At 43.0% G+C, this 24,925-nt stretch overlaps 1 protein-coding gene across 2 annotated transcripts in view; it reads right to left on the reverse strand.

Annotated features, from left to right (window-relative positions):
* Nucleotides 1–355: 355 nt before the first annotated feature.
* The window catches only part of cacng2a (calcium channel, voltage-dependent, gamma subunit 2a), a 41,326-nt gene continuing 16,756 nt past the window's right edge, over nt 356–24,925 (reverse strand). For both annotated transcript variants that reach the window (XM_029438670.1, XM_029438671.1), the window contains exons 2-4: nt 20,564–20,647; nt 3,671–3,811; nt 356–2,375 (exon numbers count right to left, since the gene is read on the reverse strand). In XM_029438670.1, the coding sequence (XP_029294530.1) occupies nt 1,840–2,375; nt 3,671–3,811; nt 20,564–20,647 (761 nt within the window). In that variant the 3' untranslated portion in view covers nt 356–1,839. The remainder of the gene's footprint in view (nt 2,376–3,670; nt 3,812–20,563; nt 20,648–24,925) is intronic.

The raw sequence follows: 24,925 nt of genomic DNA on the forward strand, positions 1-24,925 counted from the left end.
TTCAGATTATTTTGTCAAAATTCTGTTTTATTCTTCTGACTGAGGTTTGCTTGTTTCTTGTACGACACTGAGTTCGCTCATCTCTTTCAGTCCTCTTAAAATCCTTCAAATGAAACAATTTGAGACTAAAAAGTGTTTATAACTCATGTCCACACTGAGGTCATAACCTGCGATGAAGGTCACACGTGGACATTGCTTCATTTTAAGGGGCAAGGTTGGGGTCTGCTGCTCTACCCTACAGCTTACCATGAAGACAGATAGTACTTTCAAGCCCAATTGAGTTTTTTTTGTGTTAGTACTGAAAACAAGAAGGTGTTATAAGGTAAGTGTGTTAGAGACACGCAGTGAAACATGGTGATTTGTTCCCCCTAGGGTTCGTATTTTATTCATCAGGACTTGATGCATCCAAGTATAGGATCATTCGGTTTTGGCACCTTTAAAGATTTCATTTTAAATTTGAACAACACATTAAAAATCAAAAGAAACAAAGAAATGACTAAGGCTGTGTGAGTTTTAAAAATAAAATACATACATACATATATTTATATATTTATAAAGAAATCAACCAAACCATTTAAAAAAGCAGTTTTGTTCAATGTAGATTGTTTGGTTTGTCTCACAAAAGCAATAAGATAAAATGAGCTAAATAAAAAATAAAACATAAGAAAATTACACATGAAAACATTAATACTTTAAACTTTAGCGTCTTTGCTTTTTTTCCCCTTATAATTATTAACCTTTAAAACTTAAGTTTCTCAAGAGCAGATTTGCTGTAATTTTATAGCATGCATTTAATTTCTGAAATTGTGAGTCACTTAGCTTCTCTTGTACTATTTCATATTTAACTTGTTTTTTATTTTTGTGTTTGGCGTCCTCTTCTTTTCCTTCCCCTCTGCTCCTTCCTTTTGTTTTGGAGAAGTCGTGTTTGGAGTCTTTGTGAACTTTGACCCCTTTCGTTGGCTCTTTCTGTCAGGGGTTCAACTCTCCCGTTACGACCCCCGCAAAAAAGAAAGCGAACAGGGACTGAGAAAAAGACGAGAAGGTTCTATTAAAAGAATAGATATTATTCTACTGTTGACTGTCCCCATCTGCCTCGGGTGGCATCAGTCGCTGTGTACTGCTGCTACCTAAAGCACCTTCTCTTGTTCTCAACCTTCAAACCAACAGATACTAAAAGAGTCTTTTCTCATCTTACCAACAGCACTTGGTTTAGTTAACTTGTTTTTTTTTCTTTTTTTGCTTCGGTAAAGTCTGTAACTCTTGATTATTAACGTAATAATTTATTTATAAAAGTAATACATATATATATATATAGTACCTTTGTTAGAGATTACAGATTGGGCTAATTCTTACTGAATCCCAAACTGTAACAATTCACAGTTTTAATGCAAAAAATGAACAAATTAGTCAATAAATAAAAGAGGTGTATATCTGAGTGGTGGGCTTGCTGAGGGGGAGCTTGACCTGTTGCTCCAACCAAACTTGTGGGGCAAAATTGTCAAACCAAAGGGCTATGAAATCATGAAATCTTTGTCTCATAAATGCCCTCCCACCCTCCCTTTCAGTGCCGCAAACCTCATAAACATACCCTGCGCAAAGAAATGACAGATCTCACTCTCTGATCCATTCTCACTGTTCTGCCATTCTATCCAGGGACACAGCAGACTTGTTGAAACTCTCTCAACAATGGTAATGGAAAAGTCATGCAGCTGAACAAAAAGAACAAATGTCTATAAACATGGAAATCCATCTTCTCCTGGGGCGTACTGTACCCACAGGGGTTCCCGTGTCTCCTGGTCTCCGCTCTCCGACGGGCTGCCCTGGCCTGTGTCGACTCCCTCATACCGGCGTGGTGCGGCGGTTCGCTGTGTTGGTCTGGCTCGAGTCTTTCAGGTCCTTCTGGATGCAGTTGTGGACCTGCAGGAAGTTGTGGTCCCTCTCCGAGTTGTAGGTGGCGGTGGGCGTGCCGGAGGACTTGAGGGTGTCCCGGGGCAGCGTGTACATAGAGATCTCCGTGGATGGCAGCGCGCTGAAGCCCTTGAGGCCCACCGGCGAGGTGTCACGGGAGTGTGACGGGTCTGTGGAGCGGGAGGAGGAGCGCGAGCGACGTCTGTAGCGGTAACGGTAGCTGGGGATTCGCGTTATGGCCGAGCCTTGGAGGTAGTCGGCTGCGCGCGCCCCTATTCGGAGCTGTCGATGGCGGTCAATGAACATGTGCACGGCCAAAACGCCCACCATCTCAGCCATGATGAAGGAGAGGGCACCAAAGTAGAAAGACCAGCCGTAAGAGTAGCTGTTCTTCTTCGAGTCGCTTTTTGAAGGGTCCCCCGCGTTGGCTGATATGTACACGATGATCCCAATGATGTTGCTCAGGCCTGTAGGGTTGGGAGGTGCAGGACGGAGAAGGGTGGGTTATGGGTAATGAGTTTGTGGGGAAAAGAACAAAGAAAACAAGACACAAAGTATCAGGATGAGCTCATAGGCCGAGTTATTCTTAGTGCATGCTTAACTTAATATGCAGTATCATACCAAATATGTTCTGATTCATGCACTGTACACAGTGTACTAATCCTGTCCAACTCTCCATCCGACATGACTGATCTGAGACTTAATCTTTGCCCTTACAGCAAGAAACAAGACGGCTTCAGTTCTTGATGCAGATCATTCTAGACAGACATAATCCACATCCCATCATACATTTACATATATATACTTTGACTTATTAGTTAAGTCACACATGGAGAAATGTTTGACATGGGAAGATGGATCCTAGGGAAAGTGTGTCAGGGACACCATATTTTTAGAGATGAGTCCCAACGGATGGCTTTTAGCCCAGCAAAAGGATCAAGAGAAAAGAAAAGAGGACAAGAGAAGGAAGAAGACAAGAAGTGACTTGTAGCTGCGGTGCATAGGCTGCCTTTTGAAATAGTGTTGTGTTATAATGTTAATCACAAAAGAAGTGAATAATGTCAACTTTTTAAAGGAATAGTTAGACATTTTATTTAGATGAGAGGATTAATGTCACTCATGTCAGTGTAGTAAATATAAAGCTACAGAACAGCAGCCGGTTAGCTTAGCACAAAGACTGTGAACAACTAACCTGGCTGTTTATAGGAACACAAACTGCCAACCAACACCTTAAAACGTGTTGTGAGTAAACAAAGAATATATAATGTGTAAATGTGTGAGCTGTAGAGGAGCTGTTACCTAACCTGGACAAAGCAATGCTAGCTGTTTCCCACTGTTCCCAGTTCTTGTGCTCAGCTAAGCTAACCGATTGGTGGCGGTAACGCAAAGCTACAAAATCATTAAATAACATGAAACCCGAAATTCATATAAAATGACTAATTAATATATTTTGGTGGTTATTTCGTAAGCTACTATTCGTGAACCAGATAAAGGCTTGGTGGGAGAAGTATTGAGATTGTTTACTTAAGTAAAAGTAGCTAACTCTGTTAGCTGTCAGGTAAATATAGTGTAAAAGTACAATATTTCCCTCTGAAATGTAGTTGAGTAGAAGTATAAATCGGCATAAAATGGACATACTCAAGTAAAGCACAGGTACCTTTTAAGTACAGCACTTAAAAATGGGTCTAATTCAAACACACAGGAGGTGCCTGCAATCTGAACTGATGCCCTTCTTGTCTTAAGCTGTGGGCATTTGACTCACCTGCAGACACAAAGAAGATTCCCGCGCTGAGGATGATGTTGTGGCGTGACTTGTAGAACTCACTGGCAGCTATACATAGGCCTCCCATGAAGAGCAGGATGACACTGAGGATGGGGAAGATGCTGGAAGCTCGCACCGCACCTGGAAATCAGCGGAGGACAGAAAATAAAGGGGGGAAGGAGTGCGAGAAGGGAGAATTGGATGTGATTTTGGTGTTGAGGAGAACAGCCAACAGGGGAACAAAGAAAGAGGGGAAAATGGCAGCGGCGAGTGCAGGGATGAAAGAAGTGATGAGTGTAAAGAAACAAAGAGAGAAAAAGCACATTAGAATCCATTTCAGCATCTGCTTCTCGTGTGTGAGCACATCCTAATCAACACCCCATCAGGCCTGTGAAAGACTCCATCAACACTGTCTAGTGAGTGTGTATCCCCACAGTGAGCCTGTTACCCAACCTTATGTAATCACATCGCTTCACTCTCCCTCTCTCTCTCCACACTTCTCCGCAGACCACAGAGCTAACTGGCTGCTTTATGTAGCATCATGTAAATGGCAACAAAAGTGCTACGGGGCTCTGGCATGTATATCAGCCAGGCCGCAGTGCAGAGGGATGCAGCTCGCGTCCTTGAAGCTAAGCAGCGTCCTTGCAGCTAATTATCAAGAAGCAAAAACTTGAAGAGGGATATGATGTTACTTTTGAGGTCAAACCTGGGTCAAAAAAAGAGCTGCGCCCTCAGATGTCAGGTACAATGAGAGTCATAGTGGAGTTGGAGACGCAGATGGTTGTTGGGAAATGAGGAAGTCTCCCAAACCTGCCCATTTCTTTGAGTCACCTCCAGCCATCCTTTCATACTCTACCTCCCTCCACCCCTCCTGCTCTCTCCTGTTTAACATGCACACTTAAACTTTCATCAGGCTAGTTAAATTTTCACCACTTCACCTCATCTCCCCACGTGGCTGCCGCCTCAGCACTTTCCCAGCTTCTCCCCAAAGTGCTGACGCCGAGCTGGGTGGCTCTGCGCTGAACTCGGCCGCCTGCACCTCCGCAGGGACCCGCCGGGGCTCCTGGCGGCCCATCTGCCTGCCTATACCTGCTGCCATTCATCGCTCGCCCCGCTCTTCTCTCTAACAGGGATTCACTTATCCTCTACCCCCACCTAAAACCCTAAGGCTTTGTGGCACGGCCCGGCTCGGTGGGAAAGCCACCCCTAGCACACAGGCGAGCTGATAGGCAGCAATCAACAGCTGCAGTGGAGGAGAGCGCCAAGTGGCGGCCACAGCTGGCTGCATCATCGCTCACCCTCCACTGGGCTCTCAACAGTAACCACAGAGACCATTGGGCTGCTTCCCTTTGTATGTGCTGCATGTATCCAGACATTTACAAAATCATTTCCCAAAAGTTGTTTCCAGAGCTCCACACCCAAATCTACAGAAACATGTTACGGTCTTTTATTAACTGCACTGATATTATTTCATTTCTGCACAAAACTACCACTTCTAATAAAACTGCAAAGCTCTTTCGTGTGAATTCAGATATTTTGAACATGTGTTTCTTTACTTTTGCAATACTCTCTTTCATTTTTAATTACATTCTTTCTTACTGTGTTTATGTTATGCACCAATACACCAAAGCAAATTCCTTGTATGTGAAAACCTACTTGGCAATAAACCGGATTCTGATTCTGGTTATCTCCAGTTATGACCAACGAGCACTTCAGAATGGTTTCAATAGAGTGTGTCGTGTGTGTGTGAGTGTGTGTAAATGAGAGGGAACGCTCTTTGTCCGCTTGGTGGCTTGTTCAAACATTTATTGTTTTCTCTTCAATAAATAGATTGAATAAATTCAACAAAGGATATTTTATAAAATGATTAGAATTTTAAACCAATATATTGTGCTATTGTTTTGTTGTAGTTGGGGAGTATGGTGTGGAGGATTTATATCCTGTACCAGAACATTTTCAATAAATAATATCCCATTCTTTGTATACAACCTGCTGCAGCCATGTTGTAACATGACATGTGCAAACTGAAATGGATTTGGTTTTGGTGAAAATAATAAACTGAGACATTGGTTTAACCAAGCAGTTAGATAACCAGATAACAGTTTGTGTCATCCAGCTCTGCAGCTCTGTTATGTACTGTTTAAAGATCCCCTTCAAGCTAAAAATACTCTCCTACTTGAATGCAAAGTCCATTCTCAAGTTCCCACTCTTGTCTAAGTTGCATATACGGTCACGATAGGCTCCTTACGTGAATGATCTTAATGCTGTTTCATGAGAGAGATCCTCCTCACACTCACAGGGGGAAGGTATGTTCACAGGTTTCATATGCTGCACATTCATGTCCATGTGTGTGAAAATTGCAGCCATACAGACTACGGACCAGAGTGCCATGAAATTTCATACGGTTACTTGCGTCCCCCCAAGGCAGAACACTAATGATCCTGTGACCTTTCTGTTTGTGCCATCATCAGGTCAAAACCTTTCACTTGTATGAGATATCAATATCTAATGGGGAGAATGGTAGGACATTTACCAAGCACATTTGTAATTCCCAGAGGATTGCACACAAGATGTTTCATTTTGTAACGGGCAGATTGGGATAACATTTGGTGAAAACTTTAATGGACCCGAACGGATAAATTGATTCGAATCTAATGACCCCATGGCCAACAAACATTACATTTTCATCACCCAACGCTGGATCATTAGAAATAAATAATCCATATGATCATTCTGTCCAACCCTTTTGTAATGTGGAGTATAATAAAGAAAGCAGGCTGCAGGGGTCACTTGATGGAAGAGACATACAATACAAATGTATTTATTAATTCATTAATAAAAAGAAAACCAACTACTGGAAGACCCCCCCCCACCCCCTCATGTTTGCAGCTTTCAAAGTAAAAGCTCTGTTGTGTCCGGTTTAAATCTGTTTAGGTGACGATCCGTCGTGCTGATCATGAGTTCAAGGTGTCATGTTGATGTCTTTTATTTCTCTTTCAAAATTAATTAATTTTGAATTTTTAAAATGATGTATTTATTGACTTTTATTTTGCTTTTTTATAATTTTTTTCCCATAATTAATTCATTTGCACAATCTTTTCTTATATCCTGTTATTATCCTCCGATTAGATCAGTTGAATGATGCTGAAGTATATATTAATATTAAATATTAACTCGAGAGTTGACCCTGGTCCTGTGTCTCCGCTCTTAATGCATCATTCTTCCTAAATTCTCCCCTCCTTCGCGTTAACCCTGAAGATATTGACATGGCCGTTCACAGCACATTACCTGGGAGAGGGCACCGGTGCTCTTTTTCATCCATCCGCTTCATTTGCAGAGACGACAGAGGGATAGCAGGGCCAGAGTAAATGTATTGATTGTTGACAGAGGGGCTGTTAAATAGTGCCGAATCTCAAGGTGACACTAAAGTTAAAGAAGGCAAATATAGAGAGAAAAGGATTTAAACGCTTGAAACTTGGGATCATCTAGATCAGGGGGTGGGGAACCTTTTTCCTATCAAGGGCCTTTTTCTTTTTTACAACATCCTTCGAGGGCCGTACTAATTATTGAACTCATAACTTCTGCTAAATGTTTTTAAGACGCAGCCCATTTATTTCAGCTTTCTTTCATGCTGTGCAGAAAAGCAACTTTTTTTTATCCACGTTTCTTTCCGTTTTATCAGAAAACAATCCTGTATTAGTCCCACGATGGGGAAATGTATCGTGTCACAGCAAAATAACATATGAAGTAAAAAGGCAGTACACAATAATTAAATAGAATAAAAAATAATATAAGTACCAAGAGGTTGATAGAAAATAAAGTGAGTATTATAAATGGCAGTGATAACTGCACAGCAGTGGTGGAACAGTCTGTTCTTGGTGTGGTGGTCGACCTCTCTATCTCTCCATGTTTGTATGTTACGCTCTGCAGAGAGCGGCTTGTTGGGCCAAACTCCGCCGAAGAGCGTTAACTTTATCCAAACACTCGTCCTTTCAGCTCGTGCAGATCGGCATGTTTCGTGCAGTAATGACGCTCAAGATTATTTTTCATCACCGCAAGTACGTCCACACAAACGACACACACTGACCTTTTACTTCCACAAAGAAATAATCGTTCGTCCATTTCTCCTGGAAAGTGCGACAGTCTCGTTTAAAATGAAAGTTTTTTGACATGACGTGACCACGTGATGACACGTCCCAAGGACCCCGACCTTGGCCAGGAAAAACAGCCAGTCGCCCGTTTAAAATATTGCCGTCTAGTTTTTTTTGCTAGTGGATTTCTTTTGCGTGCGTTTTACGAATGACCTCGAGGGCCGGATCAAATGGTCTAAAATATTATTACATGTTTTATTAGGACATTTTTTAAATAGAGTTTCTCCTTTCACTAAACGGAGTTTATGGATGATTTTACCCTAAAAGATTAATACTAAATGGCTTTCAATAAAAGGTCTGAATGCTGTTTAAGAAACCCGATGAGAATAAATGTGTGTGGAGACACTGAGAAGAACGTTCACCTTATGAAGCCCATTTAAACTCTTCTTCAAACTACATTAAATGCAGCGATATAAGAGATATCATTCTGAACAATCCTGAAAGCAGTGATAATGGGGCTTGTGATGTTGGAGATTTCCAGGGCAAGAGGATCCAACTCATTTGCATGGCCTCGGGGATCGGCTGCCCCTCAGTGCTTCTCTGGTCCTATGCATTCTCTGTATTAACATCCATGTTTTAGCAGAACATTTGAAAAGTGCAGTGACCTTCACAGTGACCTCCCAGCATGCACTATGCCTTCCCCGGGATTGGGTTTTCTGCCCCCGGGTTTGGCTGCCCGTGCTCTACCTGGCTGCAGACTCCTCATGTCAGGATGCACTTGGCGTAACGCTGAGTGTGTCAGAGTTCTCATGGCATACGCATGAAGCTCAGACAGCCGTGTGTCCGAGCAGCTTGTTGCCGGACTGACTACGGGAATTGTTGGAGGAAGACGGGACAATAACTATGCCCCGAGGCAGTGAGGCTGCTTCCATCTGAGAGGCCACCTATTTAAAATCAACACATTCAGGAGGTTTCACATCTTTACTGAGCCCCTGTCAGAGTTTTGGATCCTGCCTGGAGGGATGTTTAAGCACAGCAGCACCCCAGAGGGAGGCAGGCAGGGAGACTGACAGGCTGACAGATACACAGGGACGAGTCTCTGGACAGGTTAGTGCAGAAACAGGTCCAATGATACACCGTCTTTAATAGTCCTGCACATCAAGCTGATGTTGACCTTTTAGTGTTTTCTCGAAAAGCAACTTGATGAATTCTGATTATTTGGAAGAATGTCCGGGAACAAAATGACTAAAAATGTAATTTATGCATGTGATGAAAGTAAAATACAAGGTTATATCTGGACCCATTCCACTTGGTAGTGGAAGAAGTACTCAGATATGTTACTGATGTAAAAGTACCAATACAACAATGTAAAGAAAACGAATATAAAAGGTCCTGCATTTCAAAATCCTACTTATTTAAAATGTATTAGCAGTTAAATATACTTAGAGAATCAGAAGTCAAAGTAGTTCTGCAGGAAATTGAGCCTTGATATATTATCATATATTACATTATGAGATTGTTAATACTAACAAGTTACTGCTGTAGGTGCTTGAGGTGGAGCTAGTTTTTAATTATTAACGGTGCCAACTTAAAGATAGCTTTTCAAAACTTTATTCATGGTGCAACTTTAGTGTAATTTGTTACAACCTGACATTGTGTCGCCTAGAGGAGGGCTGGTGAAAGGCGAGGATCTCAGCCAGGGTGACATTATATAGTACATTAGGGCTGCTGGGTTGGCTGCAGTTCTGGAAAAGAGCAGTGGCGATGCTCTTGTGTGGTGTCAATCTCCGGCTGCTGGAAAAAACAACGACCCCGTCCAAATGAAAGCTTTGACCTCGGTGCTAATAGCTAATGACAGCAGCGACCTCCGCAGCGTCTTGTGTTTCTGAAGCCCTCGTCTCGGCCCACATGAAAGGATGCTCTAGGGAGCCCTGTGATTAGCAGCGAGGTTGCCGTTTTGATTTGGGTCGAGGTCACGATCACAGAGTGGCGCATCTTCTGTTCTCCCCCCCCCCCCCCTCCCCACGACACCCACCTAATTGTGTCTGAAGCTGAACACCAGCTCTGCATTCAGGGAGGTTACACGTACACTGCATTTTATCATCATCATCATCATCATCATCATCATCGTTTTCTGGTCATGTTGAAGGTAGAACTTAAGAGCAATACTTAGTATATCAAGTGAAACCAAAAACACAAGAGTGTAAGTGTAAGGATGGATTCAACCGTGTTTATCTGCTCTAACAACTTTAACCCCGCCTTCCAACTGCTCGCTCTCGCTCAGGTAAACGGCTATTAGTGAATTTTGCAACTTTTAGCACCTAATGATTTAAATAAGCGCTAATCAAGTGTTCACACTGGGATGTTGATGTACATAAAAAAAACATCCGCTGATTTACAGATGTATCTTTTACAATCTAAGTCTACGGGGAAAAGTATTTTTGGGTCCAATGGCTGTCACGTGTAATTACATGGTTTGGCCACTATGGAAAGCCTGGCACACTTCCTGTATCCAGTTCTCTTTGTACATCCATGGCAACTATTCCCTTTCCATCCAGTCGCAGTCACCTGTCCTTCTCCGCCCACCTGCTCACCTGTTTCACTTCCTCATCAGCTCTTTTCCACTCAGTCTTTTCCAGATTGTCACAGTTACTTAGTTGCTTCTTGTCTTTGCTTTCTAGCCGCTGAGACCTGAAACTTATTCCCTGCTGGTTTTGAATTTCCCGCCTGCCCCTTGAGTAACTAAAGCTGTAAAAAGTGCAATATTTCACTCTGAATTGTGTAAATGTATGTAAATGTAATATGTGCCATGCTGAATTGGAAAGCGTGACAGGCAGTAAATAAAAGGGGGTTTGCAAATAGTCAGTATAAATCTGACTTTACACAGCTTTTTACTTACAGAATAGAGTTTATCTACATTTATATTTATTGTATAAATAATAGGAAGTTGAACCAAAGCTCTACTGAAAAAACTAAATTACAGCTTTTCTCAAACTCATAACTGATTTATTTATGCCGTTTGCTTCGTAATGATTGGCACTTTTCTATTTACCACCACTATCACTGGTTGTTTTCCTTTCAGTAGCCGAAATGAGAACTGGCACACAAGTTTACTTTCCTCCAGATGGAGGAAATCTCATCTACTTTGAGTTTATTGAGAGACGACAATACATTTTTTCAGTATTTGGTTCCCTGATCCTTCATATTCACATGAGGCGAGGAGTTACCCAGAGTTTGGAAAGTAAGAGAGGATGGGAGAATAAAAGTCAGAATATGTATGGCTCTAATAAACTTCTAAAGCTGATTATTCTAACAAAGGTTCTGCGGACAAAACCACAAAAATTACATTAAAATACATTACATTATATTTACCTAACGATTTTGTCCAAAGCAACTTACAAAGATCACGAGGATACAACTCCGAACAGCCAGAATCTTGCACGTACATTAGCTTCTAATAGGTGAAATTATTCTAAGCGCAGTACAATAGCTTCGAATAAGCCAGAAATGTAGATGTAACTAATTATGTGACTTGTAAAACCTATTGGCTGCACTAGTGAGGACTTAGGTGTGTCCTATTAAAGGGCCAGTATGTAGTATTTAGGCTGGATCTATTAGCAGAAATTAAATACAATATTCTTGACTATGTTTTCATCGGTGTATAATCACTTGAAACTAAGGATCATGAGCTCTTCATATCAAGTTGCAGTTTGCCCCGTTTTGACGCACTAATAACTGATAACGGCCATTAATGGCCGGATACATTCACATTGTGTATAGTGGTAGTTTCCTAAATGTAGTTTCAGTAAATGAGGTTGTTATTTTATTATTCTATTGACAAGAAAGTGAATAAGCGTATTTCCCAAACACTGACTGCCTTTTTCCTGTCCTCCATGTCTGCACAGGTGGTGTCTCGCTCCGCCTGGCCTGTTGGTGGCTGCACCAGCGCAGGAGCAGCTGTAGTAATGAATGGTGGAGGTCGGTTAGCCCCGCCCGTCCCTGTCGTCCTGCCAGGCAGCATGCGTGCCAACCTGCTCCCAGAGACACAGGGTTAGAGCGGATACTGTGTGTACTGTATTGATTGGCACGGCTGCAGCTCAGGCTGGTGTCCGAGCGCTGGCACTCTTCAGCGCTGGCTGACAAACAACTTAATGAGACTCAACACCCATGCAGGTCCCGTGGCTGGGTTTCTACAGCAGCTAGTCGTAGCCACTCCTGCAACCTGAGTAATAAATGGTAAATATTCCAAATATTTAGTTTCATGCACTGCAACTGAGGCTCACACATAATCTAAGTCAGAATCTAAATATGTCTATATGTCCTTAAAGTAAACTAAACCTCCAAATCTGCTTATTCTAGCAATACAAATATTTCCCTCTGAGATGTAGTGGGGTACAAGTGTAAAGTACCATATAAACGAACTCCTCTAGTAAGTAAGTATGTAAAACTTGTACAATACGTGAGTATATATACTAAGTTTTATGCATGTCATACGCAGTATCATCAAAGTTTTTACGGCGAAACAGACGATAAAATATGTTTAAATATATTTGACAGGATAATCGTCATGATCTGATCTGGCGTCGGGGGCGTGTCTTCGACTGAGAGGGCCGTTGAAATGTGATTGACAGCGAAAACAGGACCTTCCTCAATTATGTTGCCTTCAGGATCAAACTAATATTCTACCTCCAAACACTTTCCATACACTGATTTATAGTTTGAATATTTTATTGTATTTTTCAAAGTTCAAGATCAAAATTTGAACTTTCAGTTTCAATTTCTTTTTTCAAATGATCAAAACCTTTGGCCCGGATTTAGCTCCACACACATTGTATTTAACAGCCATAACTGGAGGTTTTTCCTCATATCTCAATCAGAAATCAAACTGTATTTGATCCGATCTGTTCGTAGTGAGAGTGTGAAGGACACAGGCAAGTGAAGACTAATGGTGCGAAGGCGATGTTAAATCCAGAGCACAAATTATTATTATTATAATTTTTTTTGTCCGAGCACCGTAGATCTTTGCTCTCTGTTAGAATGAAAGAAAACACAAGGTCACATTTGGACCTATTTTTAGTGCACTACATCGTGTGCCTCACTTTTGTATAAATAACCGACATCCATGACACACTTAACCACAACTAAGTCCATGTGAACAAATAGGGACACCGCACACATGTACATGTGAATAAATATGCACGGTGTCCTCTTTACAAAGGCGTCTCTCTGCACCCTCCATCGCTCTTCCTCTCTTTCTTCCTCTCTGTCTTTCTTACTTTCTCTCCCTCTCTCTTTCATTGACAGGGTTGAGAGGAAATTAGCATTGGCTCTTAATCAGCCTCCCCCAGTCCAGAATGTGCTGATGTGCAGGACAGGGTCATGCTAATCAGGTGCCTCAGCTTCGAGGCACATTGATTTAATACTACAAACGCTTATTAATCCCCTCCACACCTCCGCCTCCTCTTCCTCAATACCGAGCCCTTGCATTGTCCTCGTCCTGACCAAGAGGCTTGTTGCCCGTCAACCCCAACCCCCCCCCCCATCCCCCCAAAGAAAATGAATAAAAAACTTCCCCCCAATCAACCCAGGCATCAAACATCGAGACATCTCGGGGAGAGGCTGCGGAGTGTATTAAAAGGTGTGAAACAATGTGCATAAACAAAGGAAATTAGCTTTGGTGGCTAAATTCAAAATTTGCAAGAATGCTTACGCAGCGTTCAGCCTGCATCTAAAAGCTTATGTGTCCTGACAACACACCTCGCAGGCAGAATGCAATTCGACTTTGAATTGATTAGAAAATAAAAGCAAGTCTCACTCGCTGGCATTTATAAACTGGAACAAGAGTGAGAGCCGAGATGTTCAGATTTGACGTTTTCAGACGCCTCTGGGAGTTCATTATTGAGTTCATTTGTGTCTCATTGTTTGTATTTACACTCATTTATTTTGTCTTGAGTTTGTTATTTAGGCAGTTTCTATGTTGTTTATCCAGTTCCCTTAACTTCCAATGGATATCTACTCATTCATATTGGGATTCCTCCCTTAAACAAAAGTAAATCCATGTCATGTTACTTTGAATGTTCTTTTAAAAACATCCAAATCCTCCCAATAAAAGCCTCTCCATCCTAAATCCAATCTAGATTTCGTGAGCAGACTTTATCCTGAGCTGAATTATATGTCAGGATAAGAAATGATCAAAAGCATCACAGAAAGGCCGTAACAAGAGTGTTTGCTTGCAGACTCAGAGCAGAGAAATACTAACACAAAGAGGGAATCTCGTACTTAAAAGACCTAAACTTTGGAGCATACCCACTTGATTTGTCTAACTTGTGTTTTTTTTTATATTTATGGAAGCTGCAGAAAGCCTTCAAACAAACACATATCAAAGAGAAAAAACTAAACAAGATTCAAACTTTCCCATCACAAATGATACATCTCTCAGTTTTGTTTATCACGGGAGACTGTCAAAGAGCTGAAATCAACACATACTTCACACAAAACACCGGCCTGGAAATGTTAAGATGTACACAGTGGTGGAATGTAACAAAGTACATTTACACATGCAGGTACTTCACGAGAATATTTCAATTTAACGCTACTTTATACTTCTACTCCACTACATCTCAGAGGGAACATTGTACTTTTCATGTACATTTGTCTGACAGCTCACGTTTTCATCCCTTTTCTCTACAGTGAAAACCATGTATCTCCACATTTGGTGATTTTAAATGAATTGAAGTGTTTCTTTAAGGGCAGAGAAAATGCTCCTGCTTCTTAAGCTACATAAACTATTTGAAAAGCTTCTTGGATCAGCTGGAAAATGCATCGTAACAAACCAAAAACATCATATATAATAGTAAAAGGGACATTTTACTGCACAATGAGGACTTTTACTTTTAATACTAAGTATATTTTGCTGATAATATTTTGCATATTTTTACTTCAGTAAGGTTTTGACTTCATGACTTTTACTAGTTTTTTCCCAGTGTGAATTTCCACCACTGGATGATCAATGCACATACACACAGATACACCATTAGAGGCCAGTAGTCCTCCCACCTAGTACTGCTCTGTCATATTAACATAACATCACACACACACACACACACACACACACACACACACACACACACACACACACACACACACACACACACACACACAGAGGGGTCAGTGGAACACAGTTAAAGAGCTCACTCCCACTGAAATCACTTCACATGACAGGCCTGCTCAGACAATTAAATTTCCCTGCACAGAACACATTTCAATTACTGTAATTACCCTCCACTCCACTGCTGATGTCCCCACAGATCACGCCTGGACGTCTGCGTGACAGCCAGAGCTTAGCGTGGCCAACACCACACATCAGTGAGGCAGTGACCGCCACAATGAGCGGTCTTAGCACATGCTTCTATCCTTGGTTACACCAATTTATCAGCTCCACGATAATCAATCAAACTTTATTTATAAAGCCCAATATCACAAACATATTTGCGTCCAGGGGGCTTTACAATTGTACATCATACGACAACCTCTGTCCCAAAAAAACCCAATTAGTAGAGGAAAACATGGAAGAAACAGAGAGAGCAACTGAGGAGGAATTTCTCTCCCACGATGGACAGATGTGCAATAGATGTTGTGTGATTATGGCAAACTGATGAACACGATTATTCCCACCACAGTGCGGCTTTGGCTCAAGAGGAAGAGCGTGTTGTCCAGGTTTGACACCTCGTGTGGCAGCTCTCTCCTGTATGAATGGATAAATGTTGGCATGCAGTGTAAAAGCGCTCCGAGTGGTCAAAAGTCTAGAAAGGTGCTAAATAAATGCAAGAGGAAGGGATAGTGTGAACATGATACCGCCTGCGTGCTCGATACAAAACAAAACAAAACGGGCACCGTCTCATAAATAATTGCTCCAAAGTGCTGCTAATGCTAAAAAACTCCACAGGGTTCCTTTTTACGGGGACTGGTATCATCCTTATACACCATTTTGATTGCGTGTGGATCAGCTTCCCTTCTGGCTTGCGACACTGAAACTGTCCTCATTTAGATTTTTTTGCACAAACGGTCACTCTCTACTTCTTTCTATGTGCGAGGACACAATCATATCATTTGCCTTTTCCTCTCACAGCGGTGGGAAATTTCAAGCTGTTACAACTGCTGAATAAATGTGTGCATGTAAAACTGACCTGAGAGGGTGCAGCCGTCTTTTGATGATGCCCCAGTGACAGACAACATTGTATATTCTGATCTTGCTTTAATATGAGGACACACTCTCTCACCTCTGTGTTTTACAAGCTGCACCGTCTCTATATTCCCCGTTATTAAGATATAAATTTAGAGTGCTAGCACTCACTCGGTCAACCAGGACAAAAATGATTGGCTTTTAATTTATTGGCCCGTGTCTGTGTGCTGTGTGTTTTATGTATCAGTCGATGGATTCCTTATTTGTTGCCTTGGATACCGCTCGAGGAACAGGATGCTCAATGTCACCGCGACCGACTGGGACACCTGCTGTAGCGAACACAGGGCACGAGCTGGATGTTAACTTCTTCGCCTGATATTAACACATTATACGTGTCAGACAACCCCATCTTAGGTCGTGTGATCACATTAAAGGGATGGTTCGATTTTTTTTAAGTGAGGTTGTACGAGGTACTTATCCATAGTCAGTGTAGTCCCTACAGTAGGTGGTGGTCTGCACGGCCCCAGTTTGAAGAAAAAGTGAGTACCAGCACGGAAGCAAAGCAATGTACTGCTGTGGACGGGGGCAGACACCTAAAATAATCAATATCAGTTTAAATGTACGCTATAATTAGAATATTTTCACTTCTTTACATAACTGTCAGATGGCCATTCTTACGGGGGAACTGAAGTCATCAACTGTGTATGTGTGCTCACCAAAGACACCACGCTGGTAAACAAGTTGCTGGTTTACCAACTTACATGTTCTGCGAGGTAAGATTCCTGTTTTTTTATTTTATTTATGGAGTCTGGTGTCTTTAAAGAGAGCATAGATGACAGAAAGGGCTGTCTGACTCATTCTAAATATGGCGTACACTTAGATTGATATTGATTTTGTTTGTTGGCTAACATGCGCTTTGGGCGTGCCGACTGCTTCTGTAGGTAACACACTGTCTATGGATAAGAACCTCATACAACCCCACTCATCCATACAAGCTGGTACTAGAGACTCTGCGGTGGTGTTGCTGCAACCCCCTGCTCTGTCCTACAATACAATGCCTCTGCGTGTCCTGCGCCAGACCCATTGATTTTATCGGGCGACACCAAAGCAAGTTCAGGCCAGCGTCCAGTCTGCCGCGAGGCCTCGGGGTGACACAGGCTGTGACAGGCCTGCCCTTCTGTCATCAATGTCAGCCAGTACTCTCAGATGAACGCATGCAATCACCAGAGGCAGTTATGAACACTGGCTCAGGGGCAAAAACACATGGGAACGTTCTTAAAAACGTCAATTTAGGGGGTGAAAATAGCCCTGATACCGCATCAGAAAATAGAGCATACTTAAAAGTATTAGTTTATAGTATGGAAGTGGGACACACTGCAGATTGGGGAATTCTGGGTCAGAAAAACGAAGCGGTTTGTGATCTGACATCAAGCAAACACACAGCCTGAAGGAGCAGAACATGTTGCCAGGAGAGAAGTCCACACCAGCCTTGATAAAAACAAGTAGCATTACATGAATCACAGTGAAATTATAAAAAATGGACTGAACACAGTTGTTTTTTTTATATTTGAATTGAAGTCTTATCGTGTATTTGGATAATCGATTAATCATCTCAGTAATTTTTCAAGCAACAATTGTGAACATTGGCCAAACATCCTCTGCCTCGCAAATGTGAGGATTTTCTGCTTTTCTCTGTTTTATTTCTCTTTGTAAAGAGAATATATTTGTGTTTTGGACTGTTGCTGGAACAAAACAAGACATTAAATAAATCTGTTTAATAGTATTGATTATTTTCTCCACTCATTGTTAGGTCTATAAAATGTAGCAAAAAGAATTGCCATCATAATCTCCTAAAGAAATTGTTGAACGATTAATATCTTATCAACATAGCAGACTCCCTCCTATGCATTAATGGTAGATCAGACTCACACGTCCCACTCTCCTCACGTGATTTTGCTCTCTGTATTACAGTGAATTGATGTCTTTCAGTTTAGCATTAGTAGCTTGCATAACAGGGCGTTTTCTTCCCCTCTTTCTTCTCTCTCAGCTGCTTAGCGCCCAGTAGAGCAGTGGATGATGGGAGCTCCGACACGGCATGATCTAAAAACCCACTGGCGCTTTAGTGTGCCTCAGCTGGCTTATATAACCCCGTGTGGATGTGCAAACTGCCTTGCTATTGGGAGAGCTCACGGAACAGACACGCACATAACACACACACACGCACATTAAAGCTACTGATATGTGGTGTGTGTGTGTGTGTGTGTGTGTGTGTGTGTGTGTGTGTGTGTGTGTGTGTGTGTGTCTCAGCATAAGGACAGCAGATCAGAGTGTGTGTTTGATAAAGCGGGGGTGCATGTTTAGCAGAATAGAGTCAGATTTTTGTGTTTTCTGCTCAGCACCAAATATCTTCCTCCTCCTCACTACGCTGTTTGATGACATCACCAATGTGTCCCCTTGAATTTTGGACCGACGAGCTACCCGGTGATGTCACTTCCGCTGGGGCCTTCACCTGAAGTGACATAATTTCTGTTGCATAAGTATCCCCCCCCCCCCCCTCTCCCTCTACTGCATGTGAGAGCAGAGGCAGCTTTTCTCTGTCTTTGGCCACCCAGAGGTGCCTTGAAGCTCCTCATTATGGAAATACCAGGTGTGTGTCCATGAAATAGAAATGGGCAGATATAAGAATACATCACAGGGGTTCAATACGGAGACACCCACCAAGATGTCCTGTGTGACTTCTTCATGCACCCTTTTAAAAAGGCTCTGAATCGTTACGTCTCTCTTTTAATTCAGAGACATGACAACAGGAACTCATGTCATGAAATATTCCGGGTGTGAGGGTGAAGAGAGGCAGAGTGTGAGAGACAGCGATCGAGAGAGGCCTGACCTATATAAGAAGGAGGCTGAAATATTTATGGATGTGAGTGTCCTAATTGGCAAGCCACTGGGAGCACTGCGGCCTTCTCCTCCAATCACAGCCTGGGAAGAGGTGAACACTCACACACACACACGCATGCAGACGAGCGTCGGTGGTCCGAGGGCCCGAGCGAGGCCTCTGCCCCGCGACCCTGTCATCCCCAGCCTGAGACACGCCTCTTTATAAAGACAGATCTGCCTTCGCCAGGGCTCCGGCATTGTTAGAATCATTACCAGAGCTGTTATCATAACCGTCCTCTCTGGCACATATGGACGGGAACAACCGCTCAGAGCGCTAAGTCAAACACAGCCTAATTGGCTGGGCTTAATCTCCAGCACTGTCACGCACTGCTCGGCTCTCTGAGAGGCCTCAATTACTGTCCCCCGCTGATGGAGACGAGGAGACGGACACTTTCTGACTTCTAGTTTCAAACCACTGCAGGCTGCAGCAGGGTGGGGGAGGAGCAGGAGGAGGAGGAGGGAGGCGGAGGTGTCCCACATCAGGGGTCAGCAGGGACTAAAGTTAGCAACTAATGTGGCACAAATATAACAAATATACCAGAGAAGTGTTTCCAGGTGTTGGAATATGTGAAGGAAAGAAGTGTAAAGCCTTTAGTGCAGGAACACTCAACTAGCTTTTGCAAAATGGCGAGGGGACAAGCATTACTAGTATTCATCAGACAACATAAAGAAACATTAAAAGGTCTGTAACTCACCTTTAAATGAACTGACTTATTCATTTAAATTATGAATGAATTTCTCGAGGCACAAGGATTAACACCGGGCCCATATGACTGATTAATCAGATATTTTACTGCATTATGTAGCTGCAACTAAACGCTTTGGTTACACTTTAAAGTGTAAGCTTTTCCATATGGATATGATTCACCACCCAATGGTTTTCCAATGCAGAGATGCTCTCCAAAAGAAGTTTCTTTCTCAAAGCTGATTGCCAGGACAGATTGCCTCACAACAAAGAGGACGTCCAAATCAGAAAGAAATCCTCCTGATTGGACCAGAGTAGCAAAACTGCAACATTTCAGTTAATATCCTTCCAGAATGAACAGAAAGCAGATTTACTAATTAAGTGTGTACAAAACAAATACATAAACTGTAAGTTACACTAACAGCGGAGCAGTAACCACAGAAACCGTAGCATGCTTCTGTTGTTACACTGCGTTTAATTGTCTTACACACATTAATTGGCCAATCAGAAGAGAGTATTAAGCTCATGATACTGCACAGTACATCACGAGCTCCGAGTCATTGTTGTGATTTCTAGGATTAGAAAGCAAATGAGTTCGACAAGCATCTCTGTCTTGCTTGCACAAAGGGAAAGAGAGCAGAAATCAATGGGCTGTGTTTACAGGGTACACAGCCGACTGTAACACTGCACGTTATGTTACACACAGCCAAGCAGTAAAAACAGACGAGCTGCTTGGCAGGACTCAGCCTGGCCGGCCTCGTGCTAAGAGCAGGCAGAGATAGCAGTGACACGCGGGCCAAGAGCAGTTGTACTGGCACCGTGCTGCAGTCTGAGACGGAGCAAAACAAAAGTGGGACGGCTTTTTAAAATATTCTGAGTACCGGTATATATATGGGATTTATCCTCATGGTCAAACACTTGAGCAGCAAAAAAAAAAACATCAATCGAATGTGCAAACAGGATTTTTCTGTGTGGAAATAGGGAGACAAGATACTCACGTAAGAAGTACTCAGATGGATCCGCTTGGTAATCTGTTTCCTCAGGAAAGTGGTCTATCTGTTTACACATCCCTTTTAAGTTTCCTGTTGGGAGAATCAGAAACAGAGTTCAGTGGAGTTCATACAACAAGACAACCAACAAGACAAACAGCTGAGCTGCAAAACCTTTCAGTAACTCCCAAAACACTTTTCTGAAGGCCAATGATATGAAGAAAATGATCCTGTAAGTCATTATAATGAGAAACTTAGTATCTCAAAATAATGTTACCTTGACTATGTTATTATTTTAAGGTATTTTGCCAAAGTTTCTCATTATTTGAGTAATTAAGTCATTACTTGCAGGATCTTATTTCATCTTATTTTGTTTTTCTATGAGCTTCCATACATCTCAGTTTCTTTGATTGACAGCACAGATGTGTGTCAGAACAGTTTTCACAGAAGACTCTTTTCTCTGGTCATGGCTCTCATGCAGACTCTTCAGAAAGCAGACCTGAGCACCAGGCCTCTCCGGCAGCAGGTGGCGGCATGTAAACAAGAGCAGTGCAGCTGGTGCGACCTGGAGCCGCTCCAACTGCTGTGCACGGGGAACCTCGTCTCCTAATGCTCGTTCATTTGGCTGACACCTCGCCGTCCGGCAACTCTGTCCATCCAGGAAGCGGCATGCCGACTTCCCTCTCCCTCCCACTTCCCCCTGTATGCTCTCCTCTATTTGCAGCCTCTCAGCTGAGTTTTGGCGTTGATGAGGTCACTCAAGGTGGCGTGGCGGGGGAGGCGCCCATAAGGTGGCCATTAAGGCGACCTGCTGCTGCAGCGTCGAGGCAGATGCCTGGGCGTTTGATTGGACCAGATTAGCGTTTCATTAACTTCTTCATCTCCTCTCCCAGCAGTGTCCCTCTAATTAGGTGAACAGGTGTTGGTTACCATGGTGCCAGGTGTTGAAGAGGAGGTTTTGGCAGTGAGGCATGATGGACACAGCAGGGTGCGGTTATTACTTTGTGAACGGCCTACATGCAGCGGCGAGAGGGGGACCCCCCGGTGATGACCACTCAGACATTAGAGAAAGTGTCACCAGGAACAAAAGAGCCATGAAAGCGCCCTCGATCCGCTCTCACACCTGCGTACAGTATTTCTGTTGGAGCTACCTGTGGTTAAGCAGCCGCTGCCGTCTGTTCAGAGACGTTTGTGTTTAGATGTTTGTTTTGATTGTTTCAATGTCATTTGGCAAGTTTTCATACAAATGTGGTGCGAAATGTAAGAAGACTTTCCAGAAAATCAGTAAAAGAAAATGAGAATGAATTTGCGTTTCCATCCACTCCTGTTGAATGTGCTGTCAAACATCGAACAATGGAAAACCATGTGGAAACATAATGAAATAATTGGGTCTCCTCGCCACTAGAGGATTTTCAAAGAAGGCTTCAAAATGTGAGATGCCACAGACATAATGATTCAAGGATTTTTAACATTTTAAACGTGAGAACGAACGCAGGATCACACGTTTATACTAAACCATTACACAGTGGCTCACTCTCATTGGCTATTTCTGTTAATTATTCCATTTCTGTTCCTTTCAAATGTCTCTAAACACTTCACACTGCAGATAATCTGTTCGGACTCGGCCTCAGATCGGGAACACGCCTGCGATTGTCAAGACGGGTGACTAACGCAAAATCTGCACAATTATCTTGTAGCGTGGGGCCGACCGATCATCGCTCCACGCAGATCACAAAGTCTGTTTCCATTGCACGTCATTGCATTTTAATTTTTTATCAATACACCAATTCTTTCACCTCATCCGAGCATAAAGACCTTTTTCTGAACGTTCTTTTTATTTACGGTATTTTGCATAAATTGAATCTATATGTGCGTAAAAAGAGGTGGATAGAAATCTTTAGTGGTGTATCAGGGCGAGTGTGGGAACCTCTGAATGAAAAACCCACTGATCCTTAATGGACGCAATCCAATGTACTGACTACGTGTGTGTGTGTGTGTGTGTGTGTGTGTGTGTGTGTCCACTCCTCTCTCCCACTGTCTTCAGCTCTGGCCCATAATCAAAAAACACTTATCGAACAGGTTCTGTGGCGATTAAGACGAGAGAGAGCGAGAGATAAAGACAAAGGAGAGCAGGCAGAAAGACAATGTGGCAAGGAGGAGGAGAGATAAATATAGGAAGGGCAGCGAACAGAGAGGTTTTGAAGGACAGAGAGGGAAGATGCAGTAGGAGGTGGAATACATCAAGTTTGAGTGTCACAGTTTAGGCCTCGGTAATTGCTGAGCAATGAAAAAGCCCTCCAAAGTTTAACGGACCTGCACAGTTTTGAACTCTGATATACGACATAAAGCTCCTCTTTCAGCGGCGGACTGGAGATTAGAGAATTGGGCTCGTTCCAATCAGCTGGAAGGTGATCTCTGTTAACTAGCGCGGTAGCATAAAGCTCAAAGTAATCCTCAGAAGCTTTGGTGGAGATGCTCGGCGGCTAGCTGTAGCACGCCGGCTTTCAGATTTGAGCTGTTGCATACTGTAGGTGTAACCCCGTCACCTCCTGCTTCTACTCCCCCAGGCTGCTGCTGGAAATAACTATATGTTCCTCTTCAACTTGCCTGCTTAAATAAGCTCTAAATAAGTTGTATTTCCAGAAGGGGAGAACACTCTTGTGCCGCCTCTCAGAGCATATTTCACTGAAAGATGACTTGTGTTTACATACGACTACATTGCACACTCCCAGTGGAGCTGTCTGAGCAAACTAGCAGCAGCAATAGCAACCCACAGAGCACCATGTGTGTGTCTTAACAAAGTTATCAAGTGGGTGTAAGATTTGGTTTGCAGCTGGCCGTCCCATCCGCAGATTTGTAATAGCAGCTGTGGAGAGTGGCCTATTGGGGGAACCACTTCAATTAGCGTGCTGAAAGATTTATGTGACACTTAACTGCTCCAAACTGTCCTTTTCTTGTAAGACATGTAAACTCAGCACGCTGGTAAATGTTTTATAATGGCATTTTCATTTCAGAGACCTCCCCACGTGAGTGTGAGCGCAGGGCCGAGGCGTGGAGAGAGCCGTCTGGCCATTAAGAGCTTTGGCAGGGGGACCGCTGTTGAATGGAGAGGTGTTACCGGAGGCTCAGGTGTGTAGTGGGTCAAAACACTTATCACTTAAAGAGAAACACCTGTATTCACCGAGCAACACGTTCAGGAAGTGGATTACTATAAAAGGCTCTGTGTTTAAAGTCACATAAGAAAATGAGTTGTGCTTTTCTTTTTAACTGACTGAAACTAGATGAAGGGGCAGAGGAGCGACATTTAAAAGTGTTTTAAAGATCCCAAAGGCTTCGTTAAACGCACTTTCTGCTTCTCAATCTGTCCAGCGGTTGTTCAGCTCATGGAAGCGCCAGAGGAAAAGTCACAGGATCACCAAAGTCAGTAGGATTCATCTGCACAACATTGCATGACAATCTGTCCGATAGTTGTTGAGAATATTAAATATTTCCGTCTGGACGAAAGTGATGAGGTTGTATAATAAAATGACTGTGAGAGGAAAAAGTAAAATTCAGCTCAGTAGGAAGGTATTACATTTAGGTTTTAATATTAAAATTCAAGAAGGCAAAGGTTGTGTTAATGTTCTGGCAGGTAATTCTCTACAGACAAACATTATGACGTGAATTAACTAACAGGGTGAAAACGTATTTTTCCCTGACTTTGAGGGCATTGAGTCAAGCTTATGTGTGTAGCTTTTAATCACAGTTAGCGCCTCAGAGGGCTTTAGATAATTTAACACAACAAATGAAAAATGAAACCCCTCCGAACTCTAAACCCTCGTCGAGATCGAGGTTTAAGGATTGTGCTGAAATCCAGACGGTAAGTGTAGCTCGCTCAGCCTGGCTGATGTGGTAGTAATTTGTAGAGCCGTCATTAAAAGAGTTATCTGAGATCTCCTGAAAACCCCCTCGGACCCTTGTGTTGGGTCGGGCAATGTGTATGAGCGTGTGTTCGAGGGGAGGTTTGTCGGGATTTACTCAATCAGCCCAGTCATCTCTGGCCACTGTGCCCCCCCTATGAGCTATGGGCTAACCCCGTGCCCCCTGCGTCCCCTCCCGTCCTCTGCAGCCATAAAGCATTTCATTACCACCGAGCCTGGAGAGACAGAGAAGCACTCAAGAGTGGAGTGCAGCGGAGAGAAGGGGGTTGTTGTGGGAAGAAGAAGAAGAAGAAGGGGGTGGGTGGATGTAGATTTATAGTTGCCCACCACAGCGAGGCTCTCGCTCTGCTCCTGAGGGACCCGGGGTTTATCTGGTCAGCGTCAAGCCCATTTTCACAAACACACAACCACGAGGAGAAGCTATTCCTGGGTCAATGACGTCGCTGCTGTG

This window comes from Cottoperca gobio, chromosome 8, assembly GCF_900634415.1.
Source record: "Cottoperca gobio chromosome 8, fCotGob3.1, whole genome shotgun sequence".
Classification (NCBI taxonomy): Eukaryota; Metazoa; Chordata; class Actinopteri; order Perciformes; family Bovichtidae; genus Cottoperca; species Cottoperca gobio.